Source organism: Coenobita brevimanus, chromosome 4, assembly GCF_032717465.1.
Source record: "Coenobita brevimanus isolate Jiangsu-jjx chromosome 4, ASM3271746v2, whole genome shotgun sequence".
Lineage (NCBI taxonomy): Eukaryota > Metazoa > Arthropoda > Malacostraca > Decapoda > Coenobitidae > Coenobita > Coenobita brevimanus.
In genome coordinates this window covers 32,336,310-32,353,147 of record NC_136957.1, presented here as the reverse complement: position 1 = coordinate 32,353,147, position 16,838 = coordinate 32,336,310, and the positions used below count along the sequence as shown (strand labels likewise).

General features: G+C 40.5%; 1 protein-coding gene across 3 annotated transcripts in view; it reads right to left on the bottom strand.

The window, feature by feature from the left end:
* The window catches only part of LOC145394684 (single insulin-like growth factor-binding domain protein-2), a 469,535-nt gene that overhangs the window by 140,699 nt on the left and 311,998 nt on the right, over positions 1-16,838 (bottom strand). The window contains exons 1-3 of one of the 3 annotated variants that reach the window (XM_080268476.1): positions 9,491-9,567; positions 8,809-8,926; positions 6,826-7,418 (exon numbers count right to left, since the gene is read on the bottom strand). In XM_080268476.1, the coding sequence (XP_080124602.1) occupies positions 7,299-7,418; positions 8,809-8,926; positions 9,491-9,537 (285 nt within the window). In that variant the 5' untranslated portion in view covers positions 9,538-9,567 and the 3' untranslated portion in view covers positions 6,826-7,298. Of the gene's footprint in view, positions 1-6,825; positions 7,419-8,808; positions 8,927-9,490; positions 9,568-16,838 lie in introns of those variants that run through there. The other 2 variants (XM_080268461.1, XM_080268484.1) reach the window with 2 other exon arrangements.

Below are 16,838 nucleotides of genomic sequence, written 5' to 3'. Positions count from 1 at the left end.
TCTTTTTCTGACGGAGACTCAGCTGTCTGAGGCAACCGACAGCAAACCCTTTTCTGTATCCTCCTACTTTCTCTATACTCATTTCAAAGCCAAAGGTGGCTGTTGTGTATACATACGCAACGACTTATCTTGCTCTCGTGTTCCTGAACTTGATTCTTCTGAATTCTCCACACTCTGGCTTCGGCTTTCCTGTCATTCTCTGACTAAATATATCTGTGCTGTTTACTTATCCCCTAATTCTACTGACTATCAAAAATTCTTCGACTATCTTACTTCTACGATGGAACACATTCTGTCCATTTCTCCTTTCTCTGAAATCTCCATTCTTGGAGATTTCAATGTTCACCACCACCTTTGGCTCTCCTCTCCTTTCACGGATCCACCTGGTGAACAAGCCTACATCTTTTCTATCCTTAATGACCTAGAGCAGCTTGTACAGCACCCTACCCGTATCCCTGACCACCTTGGAGAGAGCTCCAACATACTTGACCTCTTCCTCACAACTAATCCTTCTGCTTACTCTGTTAATCTTTTCTCTCTGTTGGGCTCCTCCGATCACAACCTTATTACCTTAACCTGTCTTATCACTCCGGTACGGCCTGTGGACCCTCCAGGGAAACGTCATCTGCGGCATTTTGGAGCCGCGAACTGGGAGGCCCTCAGGCAGTACTTCTTTGATTTTCCCTGGAATGATTATTGCTTCCATGGCCGGGAGCCATCTGAGTGTGCCTCACGCATTACGGAGGTTATTCTCTCGGGCATGGAAGCATACATTCCTTTCTCATATCCTTTGACTAACGCAAGAAAGCCTTGGTTTAATCACGCTTGTTCTAATGCTGTCCGCAACAAGGAGAGGGCCTACAAAAGGTACCGGAGCCAACCCAACCCTGAATCACATCATCTTTACGTTTCTGCCCGGAATCGTGCTAAGTCTGTTCTTCGCTCTACTAAAAATAATTTCATCCATACTAAATGCTCTCAACTCTCCAACTCGAATTCTTCCCCCTCCTTCTGGCACCTTGCCAAAAATCTTTCTAACAACTTTACCTCATCATCCTTCCCTCCTCTTTTCTACTCTGATGGTTCTGTAGCTATTTCTTCTACTGATAAAGCAGATCTCTTCGCACAGACTTTCTCCTCCAATTCCACCTTAGACGATTCTGGTGCTGTTCCTCCATCACTACTCCCCTTTGACTTCCTCATGGCTGACATTAAAATTTCTTCAGTTGATGTATTTTCTGCCATCACTGGCCTCAGTACTAACAAGGCATATGGGCCTGATGGGGTCCCTCGTGTTGTTCTCAAGAACTGTGCTTCTGTGCTTACACCCTGCCTAGGCAAACTCTTTCGCCTTTGTCTGTCAACTTGTACCTTTCCTTCTTGCTGGAAGTTTGCTCTCATTCAGCCAGCCCCAAAGAAGGGTGACCACTCCCAACCCTCCAACTATCGTCCAATTGCTTTAACGTCCTGTATTTCAAAAGTTTTCGAGTCAATTCTTAATAGAAAAATTTTAAGGCATCTTTCCTATCACAACCTTCTTTCCGATCGTCAGTATGGGTTCCGTCAGGGACGCTCCACTGGCGATCTTCTCACCTACCTTTCAGACTCCTGGTCATCCTCCTTTCGGGACTTTGGCGAAAGCTTTGCCATTGCACTTGACATCTCAAAGGCTTTCGATCGAGTCTGGCATAAATCTTTAATTTCCAAACTGCCCTCCTACGGTTTCTATCCTTCTATCTGTGCCTTCATCGCTAGCTTCCTTTCTGGTCGTTCTATAGCCGCTGTTGTAGACGGCCATCGTTCTTCTCCTAGATCTATCAACAGTGGTGTTCCTCAGGGCTATGTCCTATCACCAACTCTCTTCCTTTCATTCATCAATGATCTTGTAAGCTGTACATCTAACCCTATCTACTCATACGCTGATGACTCCACCCTTCACCTTTCCATTCGGTTCCCGCAACGCCCATCTCAACAGTTACTTCAAGAAACAAGGGATGAGGCTATGGCACACCTAATGTCTGACTTGGCTCGTATCGCTGACTGGGGTAAAAATAATATGGTTGTCTTTAATGCATCTAAGACTCAGTTCTTACACCTATCAACCCGAGAAAATCTTCCACAGGTATACCCATTAATGTTTAATAATATTCAGCTTAATCCTGCATCATCCTTGAACATGCTTGGGGTTTCATTTTCTCAAGACTTATCTTGGAAAGATCATATTACATCTCTTGTAAAATCTGCTTCTAAGATATTGGGTGTGCTAAGCCGACTCCGCTCTTTCTTTACCCCTGCACAATTGTTGACTCTATACAGAGGTTTTATCCGCCCCTGTGTGGAGTACAACTCTCATGTGTGGGGAGGCTCCCCACATACAGCTCTTCTCAATAGGGTGGAGTCAAAGGCTTTTCGTCTCATTAACTCTCCTCCTCTTACTGACTCCCTTCAACCTCTGTCTCTTCGCTGCACTGTTGCATCTTTATCTCTTTTCTATCGCTACTTTAATGGTCACTGCTCCTCTGAACTGTCTGCTTGCATTCCTCCACCTCTACGACGGGCGCATAGCACCCGTCTGGCAGCAAACTCTCATCCCTTTTCTCTCCAACTCTCTAATGCAAGAGTTAACCGTTACTCCCAGTCTTTCATTTATGCAACAGGTCAGCTCTGGAACTGTCTTCCTCTGTCTGTATTTCCTGCTGCCTATGATCTCCAGTCTTTGAAACGCAGTGTGTCCAGACATCTCAAAATGATCGGATCTTGAATTTGGCTCTCTATTGTATTTTGTTTTTCTCTTGGAGGGAACTGTTACTGCGGGCCATGGCCTTTGGTTCCTTCTTCCTCGCATAAAAAAAAAAAAAAAAAGTCATCCACCAACCTGTATATCACTAATCTAGTATATTATTACCTCTGGTGGGCTCCCTGATATACTGATAAAGGAAATTATCCTGTACTACCTCTAGAAATTCCTCTGACTCTGCATCCCCTGTTCGATTTCTCCAATCTATCCTTGGCAGATTTAGGTCCCCTACAATTATTACTAAGCTGGACTGTGATGCTTTCCTAATTTCCTCCCAAAGGTATTTACTATCAGCTCTACTTAATTTTGGAGATCTGTAAATTGCTCCTAAGACTAATTTCTCCCTATTGTTACTAATTTCAACCCAGACACTTTATGTGTCCCTGTTTACTTTAATGTCTGCTTTATTGTAACAGTTTAATTAATCCTTTACATAAATAGCTACCTCGCCCCCATTTCTTCCCTGACGGTTTGACACAAAAATATTATAGCCCTTTATATGATTTTTCTGCTAAAAATTCTCGAGTGTCTGTATTCATCCAAGTTTCACTAATAACGGCAATGTCTATTTTCTCTGTACAAATTAAAGCCCTCAGTTCATCCATTTTATTACGTAAACTCCGGTTGTTTGTGTAGTACACTTTCAGATTATTACGAGTAGTTATGCCTTTACCTTGGCATTTACTGTTATTTATTTCATTACTAACTGGGAAACTCTACTTTACTAATATAACAATTTTTTGTACTATCGCTTATCGCTCTTCTATCATCTATCATCGCCTGCTCAATTTGAGGTGCCTGAGTGGATGAATCTACACTAATGGTTGAACTTTTGTTCTTAATTTTGCAAGTCTTGATGCATGTATCCAAAGATGGTAATAATGATTTCTGAGTGTAGTTGCTGTAACTTCCTGTACACCTACTTCTCAACCTCGAAAAAATCCCTCCAACTCCCTATCTATCATTTCAGCTAAAACAGTAACTCCCTGTCTGTTAAGATGAGTCCCATCCCAACCATACAAGGCACTCCGTCCATAAAACCGGTCCCAGCTGTCTATGAAAGGTATTGCATTTTCTTTGCAATACCTTTCAAGGCAGCAATTAAACCCTATTGCCCTGCTCAACCACTCCCTTCCAACCCGCCACCTGGATAAAACACCAAGCACTACAGGGGTTCCTCCCCTCTCCCTAACCTTTTCTAACATCAACTTGTACCTTTGCCACAGTACCTCACTCTTACGCCAACTATCATTGCCTCCTACACTAAGGCACACATTGGGTTTGTCACCACTATCCTTCACAATATTTGAAATTTTTTCTATCACATTAGCCACCCTGGCCCCTGAAAGACACACATGTTTAGCGAGTGGAGTATACATGGCTCTGTTAAGATATCTCACCTGGAAGTCTCCAACAACAGCAACATTTTTCTTACTTTTCTTGTTAAGATTATCCTTACTTGAACTGGAAATTCTCTCACCGTCCTTCTCCTCTATTTCCCTCTCTACCTTCCCTTCATATTCGTCTCGTAGTGCGTCGAAGGCATTAGTGGTCTTAACTTTCGTTTGCTCCTTAAGAATGAACTTCGTTGCACCCTTGTTAACCAGTGTCCAACCTTCAGCCTTTTTCTCTTTCTCCTCCAACATCTCCTCCAACAATTCCCTCATTTGTGACTTCTCCTGCCTGAGAATTTGTACCTCCCGCTTCAGTTCGAGAAGTTCTTCCTTTAATTCAAGGTAGTCCTTTTCAATACCTGCAGTGGGGACACAGCTCTCTGCCGAGGAAGCCATTACGCACAAATTCACACAAGGTAGCACAGCACTATCACGGGTCACTACGGGTCACCACAACACACTAGCACAACACTTTCACGGATCACTAGCACAACACTATCGCTGATCACTACAACACACTAACACAGCCACTATCACAGATCACTAAAACACACTAATACAACACTACCACATGTCTCTAGCACGTCTGAGCAGACTGACCTCATGAGACATGCTAAGAAAGATAATAACATTATTCATCAGACCAGCCCTGGAGTATGCATCAGTAGTCTGGAGTCCTCATCTCAAAAAACATATAGATAAGATTGAAAAAGTTCAAAGGGACGCTTAAGGGATCTAAGCTACGAAGAAAAACTAAAAAAACTGAATCTGCCTACACTACAGGAGAGAAGGAAAAGAGGAGACATGATTATGCTATGTAAATGCATATCAGGGAAGGAGAAAATAGACATAAATGAATGCATAACCTATGAGGATGCATCAGCATGAGGACACTGCAAAAAAAAAAACTGCATAAAAAGAGAGGCGATAAAGACGTAAGGAAATATAGTTTCCCAAATAGAGCAACTGATCAGTGGAATGCGCTACCGAATGAAATAGTGTGTGCCAAAACATGAAGTTTAAGGATATGTACGATAAAATAATATGGTTTAAGACACTGGACAGTACGTGCTTGACTATTCCTGTAAAGATACAATTAGGTAAGAACAACTAGGTAAGAACACGCCAGTGCTGGGATCGGCAATCCCTTTTCCCCTGTGACCTCTATTTCCTTACTCAACATTCCTTCCCTCTCCCTAAGGACTTCCCACTTCACCTGTCCCTTGCTCCTCTCCGTCCTTGTGCCGTCATCTGTAATCTCTTTCCCCTGGGACCTCATCTTCCTTACCGTACCTGTCCCCCTACCACCCATAGCCAATACTTCATCCCCCTCACACCTCCACTGCCTTCTGCTATATATACAGGACATGTGGTGTATATTCAGCAATTGTATTCTAAGGAAGCCATGAGGCGAAACGTCAATACACACTAAATCCCACATCGGTGTTTCTTTTTCCAAGAACAACTTCATATATCAATGCTTTTGTTTGGTGTGAATGGAACATACATCACACTATCCAATGTATTAAGTTGTGGACATAAATACTGCCTCACTTCTTTATGATAAAAGACACAGTTAACAATTCCGGTACGCTGAAACCCTGTGATGTGATCTGTGTAACCAATCAAGCTTTTCAGAATGATGTATAAGAGCTTCATAACTGTTTAATTAAATAAGTGGATCCCAGTAGACTACAGGAAACTAACTCTGCAGTCCACCATCCTTCCACCAGGAGGTGGAGTGTTGAGGGGGGAGGTGAGATGTGTTTGTGCATCTGGGCAGGTCCTCCGCCAGGGTGTATTGAAGCCATCTCGGGAAGGCGTCCTTTCCAGCGTCAGATCTGTATCCTGTCCTTACATTACAAACTGAACCTGAGAGAACTGTATCTGGTATGGATGAGTAACCTAATATCTAAGCGGATTCCATTTTTATTTTGAGTACTGTCGGAGCAACTTCAGTGCTCTAGTTCATATAATGCCAAATGAGTTTCTTCAGTGGAGAGTGAGTTGCAGGAGTCAAGTATATTAATAATTGACTGGATATGTAATACTATGTGAATGCGGAAGTAAGTTAAACAATAAAACATTTACAAACTCCCTGTGCTTCCGAGCAAAAACAATACAATGTCCATAGGGTCATACAGATGAACGTTACATTCACACATCTAGTCACACACATAGTTAGGTAATAATAACATATTCATCATCATGACCTTTTTTACATCTAAGAATGGTATGAGAAACAACAGCACCAATTGCAACAAATTTATTGTTGACACTACATAAGCCTCATTTGTCAGAGAATAAAATGTAAGATCGAATATTGTATGGAAATACATGAGTTGTAATGCGTGATATGATGGCTGATGTGGATTATTCTATCTCTTGGGGTGCTGTTCTCGTGTTGTTAGGAAGCCTACTAAGCCTCTTCCTTACGTGTTGATTTCTGATTATATGCCGTTCCTGAATCTTCTGAATTATTCAAGAAATCTATGTCGACATTAGAAGGATAAAAGAAGTAAAAAAAAGATTTTAATGGGTAGTTTGGAACATAAATTGTTAAGGAACAGGGGTTAGAGAGCTTCCTTAACCGACGAGAATATGAGCCTTGGTGGTGTAGTGGTTCAAGGCTCCAATGGAGGGATGATTATATTCCAACGGCGCTTTGATCTGAATCCCAAACAGACAGCTTATTTATTTTTTTTTTTTGATCATGCAGTGTCATTAAAACCCTGGAATGGCCACTTATCTTAACCCTTTAGATCCGTGACATCTTTTTGTAGTTTATTTTTGCCGCTATCAACAGAATTTACATAGCCAAGAATAGATCTCTAGTAACTATATACTTAAAACAACTCAGGTTCGAAAAGGCCATGTAAAGGTTAATATAATTATCTGGATTTAGTAAGAAAAAAATCACCTGACTGAAGGGTTTAGTAATCTGGACAATATTAACCTAGCCTGGTGGCACAGCCAACAGGTAACCATTCTTCAAAAGGTGACTAAATTATCAGGTAATCACGTCGGCAGGAAACATCATCAGGTAATAAATGGACAGGTGACATCAGCAGGTAAATGGTCAACAGGTCAGACAACATCACAGGCAATTACTGCACCAACTTGCCGCTGCAGTTGCCCTTTTCGTCGCCTTGCTGCTGCTGACACGACAGACCCGTGGCACACTTGCCGTATGAATTCCAGAGGCCCCCACACTCCTCACCCGGGCCCTGCGGCGGGGAATGGGATTAAGGCCCTTAATTTCGAAGTTTAAGGAAGCTCCCTAATTCCTCTTCCTTAGCAACTTATTTTGGGGGCATGGTAGGTTAATATCCTTCTGCTCATTATTTACGTACATATGAGCATATGAAATGGATTTATATAACGCAAAAGAGGACTGTAAGGAGTAGTATGAAAAATTAATTGCTTATGAAAAGGTGTTAGGTAGCTTACTTAACCAACAAGAATACGTGCTCAAGTTTGGTTAAGTTGGGTTGGTGTGGGTTAGGCTGGGAAAGATTAGGTTGAGTCCGTTTGTTTTAGGTTAGTTTAAGTTAGTAATGATGATGGTAGATTGGGTTGGGTTAGCCTAGGTATCTTAAGTTTGCTGGTAACCAAGATTGCAGATGAGGTTAGGTTTGGTTAGGTTACGTATACAGTATTCAGTTTGTTAGAATCTAAGATTGCAAATTATATGAGAAAAGGTTTGGTTTGGTTAGCCCTTCTTTGGTTAGATTAGGTTAGGTTAGGTTAGGGTTAGATGTGGTTTGGCTGGGTTTGTTTTTTGATGAGTTGGGTTGAACTGGGTTGGGTTGAGCCAACGTGTGTTGGGATGAGATAAGAAAGGTTGTGGAGAAGAGTGTAAAAATTATCGCACGGCCATTTTACTAAGCATACCATTGAAGTGTTTGCAATAATAATATAATGACTTGCTTTTAACCTTTACTTCACTAGTACTGAATAGGTTGTTGAAGCTTGTTCCTAACCATCCGGTTCGAAAAATCTCTTCTAAGCTATACAGAATTGGCTGAAAGTAGAATGAAAATACGTGATCAGATAGAAGGGATTTCAAAAAGCTAGAAACAATATACTGTAGACTATGCGAGAGAAGAGGAAAAGGGTGGGTCTAGGAAGAGTGCAAGATTTATAGGTTAGGCCAGATATTTTAATCTAATGGTGTTAGCGTACAAATACGTTTTGGAAAAGAAATCTTATGATGCATTAATGTAAGTTGCAGAAAACTCACCATAAGGTGGATTGGCTGGTTACAAGAAAATGATATTTCATTATAACATTAAGATGAAATGAATAGTTTACCTTGGTAGACAATTCAGGTAAGTGCTGCTAGCAGGTGAGATATGCTGTCAGTACAAACGATGTCTGAAGAGAGGCTGATTGGAGCATGCTGATTGACTTTCAGGTTCATCTTACTTTTAGTGATCAGAGTCCAGGTGTAAAAAGCTGACGTAATCAGATGTAATTCTAATCTGGAATTTACTTCACTAACCTACCTACGTACGTATTTAAATGCTTACCTACGTACCTACTCACCCATTTACCAGTCTACATACCCAACTACTTATCTACTAACCCATCTGCCTACCAGCCTACTGTACTTACCTTCGCACATACAAGGCAGCAGTCACATATATCCGTCACCACGCCATACCGACAGCCTAGTGGGAAGCATGTGCATCTCTCCTGGAAGTTACACGGGGCGCAGCGGAGGGCAGTGATGCTGGCGAGGAACAGGAGGTTACAATGAGAGAGAAGGAGTGCAGAGAGCAGAGAGAATAAGATGAGAAGTGGAGAAGCTGGGATAGGAGTAGAGAGAGGGAGAGGATGTAGGAAAGAAAGAGGGAGGCATGAGAGAAGGAAGGTGGGGAAGAAGGGAGGGTGAAAATGGTGCGGTAAATCTGGGAAAGGAACTGAGGAACAGGGGGAAGAAGAAGGGTATGCAAGGGGTAAGAGTGGTTTGTAGATGGGAAGGCAGGGCGTGAGAGAGAGAGAGAGAGAGAGAGAGAGAGAGAGAGAGAGAGAGAGAGAGAGAGAGAGAGAGAGACAGAGAGACAGAGAGAGAGAGACAGACAGACAGACAGACAGACAGACAGACAGACAGATGGTGAACGAGAAGGGGAGGGAGGGAGTTGAAGTGAGGAACGAGCTGATGCAGTGAGGTAGAACTGAAAATACAGAATTGATATATATCCAAGATAAAGGCAGGTAATGGAGTATATTACGAAACTATTATACAGGGAACACTAAGCTTTAGTACTAAATAAAATAATGCAGTTTTGCTTACCTTGCTACCATAACGCCCACAAGCGCTAACGTAATAAACAGCTTCATGGCTGGGGACGGTGAGAAGATATCACAGGTGCAAATACAGCGGGAGAAACAACACCTTCACCATAACCTGTCTGGAGTGGTACTGAGCTCCAGGTGTTTCGGGCCCCTGTTTATATGGACTCTGAGGTTTGGATGTTTTAGCTCTTTCCTACTTTCAGTAATGACAGTCGCGAGACATATGGTGACTATTAGCACCGCTCCCATTAACATCTGTAGCAGTCGAAAAGCAAATGATGTCTTAGTTAACACGGAAGGTTTCTTCCATTATACATCAATACATGATTTCAATGAATTGTAAGAATATCTTATATTCATTTTGGGAGTTTGTGTGATTCAAAGACTGTAAACAAAAAGGTGAAGAATATTTAGCGTCTCAACCCTGCCTCTTTCATCTGCTGGCGTTGATTTGCCATCTAATGGTGACATCACGCGCTCTGAATTGCTCACTGGCTACCCAATGGCCACGTATCAGACCATTGTAAACACCATCCTCTTGCTGTCTGTGAAGTCAGATAACAAGTATTTGTGATAAATTTTCTATCTATCTATATATCTGTCTACCTACCTACCTACTTACCTATCTATCTATCTTCCTACCTAACTGTCTATCTACCAACCTATCTCTCTCTCTCTCTCTCTCTGGCCACGTAACAGACAATCGTAAACACCGCCCTCTTGCTGTCTGTCAAGTCATATAGTAAGTATTTGTGATAAATTTTCTGTATATCTATCTGTCTATCTATCTGTCTACCTACCTACCTACCAATCTATCTATCTTCCTATTAACCTATCTACCAACCTATCTATATCTATCTAGATATCTAGATATATCTAGCTATCTAGCTAGCTGTATCTATCTATCTATCTAGCTATATCTCTGTCTATCTCTATCTATCTATCTATCTATCTATATATATACACGAGTATATTAAGGTTATAACTTTTGGACTTTTTTTCGAATTAAAGGTAGCCTGTATCATAAATTAATGAACTTTTTTTAAAAGCCAAGAAAAAAGCCCTCATCCCAAATAAAAAAATGGATTACCATATATTTAATGTTACCACACGCAAATTTTATCACTTTTTTAATCTCTATATAGATTTTTTTTTCTATCTTTACAGACTTGCACAGAAGAATTTAGTTTAGAACTTTCTAGAACAGTTTGTAACGTTCTAGTATTGTTTAACATTGTTTAAAACATTCTAGATTAATCTAAATACTATAAAAAGGGACGCAGTATTCAGCATCTAACAGTTATCTTCGCAGTTTGCATACGAACAGTCAGCAAAATAATTGTTAGTGTATTACTGTTATATATTATTATTACTTTTTTTTTTTTTTTTTTTTTCAGATAAGCATGATGTCGTATAAAAGAAGTGATACTATCGTACAGAACAAGGATGTCTTGACCAATAATTTGGTGCACATAGAAGAGGAATTGTGCCTTTAGATGAATCTTCATTAGACGAAAAATGCAGAAGGCCAAACCAAATGCAAGGTGTTGGAGATTAACAGTTTCTTGGAGATAAAATCAAATTTAGAAAATAACGAATAGTCGAAATTTCCAAAGAAGTTACAAAATAATGGGAGAATAAATTGAACTTTCCACATGTGTCAGATCAAGCAATACAAACAAAGCTTGACAAGGTGCTAAAATCTTACGATGAATGTGTCAAGAGGGGAAAATATGATGCCCTAAATAAACTTTTTGATATCACAAAAGTAAATGGTCAATGGTTGTCTACTGAAGATAAACAACTCTACCACCTACAAGTGCAAAGCAAAGAAGTGGGGTACTCAACAGGTCAAGTTGCAAGTAAGGAAACCATTCACCCTTCAAAAAGACGAAAAGTACCTGATGAACCTATATTACCATCACATCTTACGATCTTTCACCTAGTGGTAGCTGCACTGAATGTGATGACAGCAAATATAAGGATGAAGAGGAGACCAATCATCCACCTACCGGAAAACACAAGAGACGTAAAGTTGCAACAAACTTGGTGACTTCCGCTGGAGTATCGACATATAAAGCTGCTAAAATATGCAAACAATTGTCACATGATGGTATTGTCATTCTAGCTCCAAGTCAAGCAGCAATTTACCAGTCAATATACAAAGAGGCTGCCACACTGAAGGAGGAAATTAATGAAAAGTTACAGCTGGAAACATGGTCTTTACATCTCGATGGAAAGTGGATTGATGAAAATGAGTATCAGGCAGTACTACCTGAAAATGAAAGAACGGAAATAAAAATGGATGGACTGCATTTGGAAAATGGCAAGGGTGAAACTACTGCCGAAGAAACTGCAGAAGTTATTGATGAATACAACTTATGGCATGCAGTAAAAATGATCATTGCTGTTACAACACTCGGAAAAAGAGTGGAGTTGTAGTCAGAAAACAACAAATGTTCTCGGATAAGAGTTTCAACAAACCACAATTTGTCAGTTGTCAGGATCACATTCTGGACAGGATTCTCCGCTTGGTGATGGACGAAGGACTTGGCGCTAACACCAATTCTCCAAACATTGAATATCCATTTGTGTCTCAACTAATAAAATTTTATGAAAAACTAAAATCATAGTTTGTTAATGGAAAAGAAGAGATCCTCGATAGGTCAGAATGGAGATATGACGTAAGTTTTTGTACCATTTAACGCAAGTGTTTAGATTCTTCGAAGAAAAAGGGTATTTTTCTTCGATTAACTTTCACAAAATTCCAAATATCAGTAATGTGAGGTGGAATTCAAGAGCAATTCTCGCTGTCCTTGCACTCATTCTTATACCTACAACAAGGAAGACTTTGGAGAAGATATGCAGTTTCATTTCTTACGAATGGCCACAGTACTGGTTTACTAACCAGATGTACAATGAAAATGACTTAAAGAACTTGTCAGAAATATTGAAACCTTATAAACAAGCACTAAACACATTGCAGATTTTTTTTTTTTTTTTTTTTTTTTTATGTGTTCGAATCTGGGCATAGATTTCACAGTCTTCTATCAAGGCCCAGCAGTCCTCCTACATACCATACACCTCTACATGTCACCACTTCGGCGCTAACACCCACCGTCCATATTGCATACATGCTATTGGAAGCAGGAGCCATCCTTACTCAAGATACCAAGGAGTAATCAGTGTGCAGAACGTGCAAAGTGATGCAGGAACTTTATGCTGCGTGATGAAACAAAGCCAAACTGCAACTTACATTTATTCTTGGTAATAAACATATTCTCCCTTGGACATAATTTCCTCATGGACCTGCTCTCACAACCAAGTTCCCTCTGGATCTATTGTATTTTCCCCCTTGGAACTAGTTTCACATAGACACTTTTGCTTATGAACCTATTTTCTCAAAAGTACCTACATACTGCAATTGACACCATGTTCCTAGGTGAACCCATTTCCATAGAGATATATTCCCCATGGACCTAATCCTACTGAAAGCCTTTTCAAAATGGATGTCCCATTACTCACCAGGGCTGGAGCAATTTCACTTCAAAAATTCAGTATCAATTACAATTACTTTGTTTTAAAATTAAAATTATAATTACAAATACATTTGGGAATAGCATTTACATTACAATTACAATTACTGCAAGACAAAATCAATTATAATTATAATTATCATTAGAAATTCCCGAATTTGGAAAAAAAAACCGTTACGGTTAAGAAAATACAAATTTGGCATTGTAAGGCTGTCCATTATATACAATGGCACAAACGAATTTGAAAACAAAAATCAAGATTTCATTTTTGTACAAGTTGCAGACCGTAACTATAGAGCCTGTAGTTTATCAAACTATTCACTGTTGCACTTAATTAGTAACATTGAACAGAAAGAAGTGACACCACGTTGGGATCTGTATACAGTGAAATAGTTTCCGGTAATGTTGAAAACTCGATCTGATGGAGAAGATGTAGCAGTGCACCCAATTACCTCTCTTACAAGGTTCTTCATTGGATGCAAAGCTTGTGACACTTCTTTCCAGTATAGCACTGGATCACTGGAAAATGGCAGTTCCTTCCCCTACATATTGCTTCAACAAAAGACTCACTGACACTGTGCTTCCCTCTGATCCCCGTTGATTTTGGAGCTTTGATGAACATTTTGGTATGAAAGAGAACAGTCTGGGTCTTTTTGATTCCGGTAATCCTTCTGTTAGATCATCCTTGTCACACTCTTTATCCATTATTGAATCACCTCCAATTCTTCAAGCATTTCCTTGACATATGGCAGCACTTGGTCCTTCTACTCATGTAGTGAAAGCCACTCCAGTTTGAACCTAGGATCCAAAAAAGCCCCCACTTGAACATCTCTCATTTACAAATATTGATCCAATCTTTTCTTCACAGAGTCCAACAGCACTTTAGCCAGTTGTTTACAGAATCGTAATTTGGTATTATGAATTAGATTCTCCTGTGAGTGTTTAGATTCTCCAGTGAGTGTTTAAGTCCCTGAATCACTGGTCCAATAGCAGTTATGGTCACCTTCTTCTGTCCCTCCACAACTTCCAAGGTCTCGTGAAAAGGTACAAGGCAGAAATCTCCACTGGCATGATTTTCTTATTCCTCCTCTATCTTTGGAACAGAAGATCAACTGTGGTATTCTACTCTACAGGGTTCTAAATTGATTTCACCATTTTCAGCTGTGAATTCAGTCTTGACACATTTTATCTGGAGAACAATCCCTTTAGATCAAAGGTAAGGAGCAGCTACTGTTGATTACCTCACTGAGTTGATCAAGGATGCAATTTTCTGAAGCATTGATAAGAGTAGTGAATTTTTTACATATGGGTGAGTAAACCCATCTCTCACACACAGTTGCTGAATACAGTACGTGCAAAACATTCCATTCTTTGAGGAAGGTAAGTCAGAACATCTTCTAAGCAAATATCCTCATTAATGATGTTAGGGTCATGAATTTCCAGCCCCTTCTTCTTCCTGATCTATGTAGAAACTTGGCAAGAAAATGTCAAATGCATTCACCATTAAGATGCACTATCAGTTACAACTCTCTTTACTTTCCCTTGAATACTGAACCGATTGACAGTTTTCTCATAGTAGATACAGTGTTAAATGCTGTATGTTGACGTTCAGAATTATCACAAGCAAGGACATGAGACCCCAGTTCTCAGTCTCTGTTAATATCAAAAGTCTGTGTATAAGTGCCGGCGCGACTAAGTAACTACATCAAGTGTCGCGATCCGCACCCTGTCTAATTATAGTAATATTCACCCGTCGGACTCTTAATTTTGTTCATTACCATTGCATCCAATTAAATATATATTCCGCCTGAAGATGAAACACGGGTATCGCTATATATAACTAATAACATAAGTGTACATGCATTATACTGTGTGTTAAGTGCAACTGTGCATTGTGGTGTCAAAGGCTAACTCTGCATCCCTGTCTCCTGTATATCAAATATCACTCTGTGTTATATTGTAACGGTGTAGAAATTAAGGCAATAGATGCGTTAAGGTATACTGCCTGGTTTTTATGTCATGTTCCTTTGTGGGTGCTTTACTTCCGGTCCGGAAAGAGGACCCCGCTCAGTCGCTGGTGTTCTTAGGACGAGAAGTCGACCTAAAAACACTCAGCATAACACCAGGGCATTTTAGCGAGCCATTGTCAGGTGTACAGTTATGTCGATGTGTCGGTGTGACTTGAACATCACCCTATCATTCATATCCATGCCATATCCATATCCACATATTGGTCTTATTTTCTACAGTCCACGTCAGCCACATACTTTATCAGTACACTCATTTACCGATGTGGTTTACATTTGTATCGACATATTCAGTTTACTTTAGGGTCCGCTCTGATGCTCCATTTTCTCTCATACTCGGTAAACGTAGGATGCTTTACGTCACCAACTTCTCTAACTTAAGTTCACAACTTCGCCATTACCACGACGTTTTAGAAAAAAAAAAAAAAAATGTTTACCAGAGGATACACAGATATATGGCGAGTTTTGCGAGAGTTGAGTATTGGTGAGACAGCCGCACGGACAAAGGGTCCCTTGCAACTAAATACCACAGCCAACGGGTTAACATCCTGTGTCTCAAAAGTTTTTGAGTCAATTTTTAACAGAAAAATTTTAAAGCATCTTTCCTTTTACAACCTTCTTTCTGATCAACAGTATGGGTTCCGTCAAGGACGCTCCACTGGCGATCTTCTCACCTACCTTTCAGACTCTCAGTCATCCTCCTTTTGGGACTTTGGCAAAAAGTTTGCCATTGCACTTGACATCTCAAAGGCTTTTGATTGAGTCTGGCATAAATCTTTAATTTCCAAACTACTCTTTTATGGTTTCTATCCTTCTATGTGTGCCTTCATCTCTAGCTCCCTTTCTGGTCGTTCTGTAACCGGTGTTGTAGACGGCAATCGTTCTTCTCCTAAATCTATCAACAATGATGTTCCTCAGGGCTCTGTCCTATCACCAACTCTCTTCCTTTTATTCATCAATGACCGTCTTAGCTGTACATCTAACCCTATCGACTCGTACGCTTATGACTCCACCCTTCACCCTTCCATTCGGTTCCCGCAATGTCCATCTCAGCGGTTGCTTCAACAAACAAGGGATGAGGCACACCTAATGTCTGACTTGGCTCGTATCTCTGACTGGGGTAAAAATAATCTTGTTGTTTTTAATGCATCAAATACTCAACTCTTACACTTATCAACCCGACAAAATCTTCCACAGGAGTACCCTCTAATGTTTAATAATATTCAGCCTAATCCTGCATCATCCTTGAACATGCTTGGGGTTTCATTCACTCGGGACTTATCGTGGAAAGATCATATTGCATCTCTTGTAAAATCTGCTTCTAAGAGTTTAGGTGTGCTAAGCTGACTCCGTTCCTTCTTTACCCCTGCACAGTTGTTGACTTTGTGCACTGGCTTTATCCGCCCCTGTGTAGAGTACAACTCTCATGTGTGGGGAGGATCCCCACATAAGGTGGAGTCAAAGACTATTCGTCTCATCAACTCTCCTCCTCTTACTTGGCACCCTTCAACCTCTGCTTCTTTGCCACACTGTTGCATCTTTATCTCTTTTCTATCGCTACTTCAATGGTCACTGCTTCTCTGAACTGTCTGCCTGCATCCCTCCACCTCTACGACGGGTACGTAGCACCCGTCTAGCAGCAAACTCTCATCCCTTTTCTCTAATGCAAGAGTTAATCATTACTCCCAGTTCTTCATTTACGCAACAGATCGACTCTGGAACTGTCTCCCTCTGTCTGTATATCCTGCTAGGTATGATTTGCAGTCTTTCAAACGCAGTATAT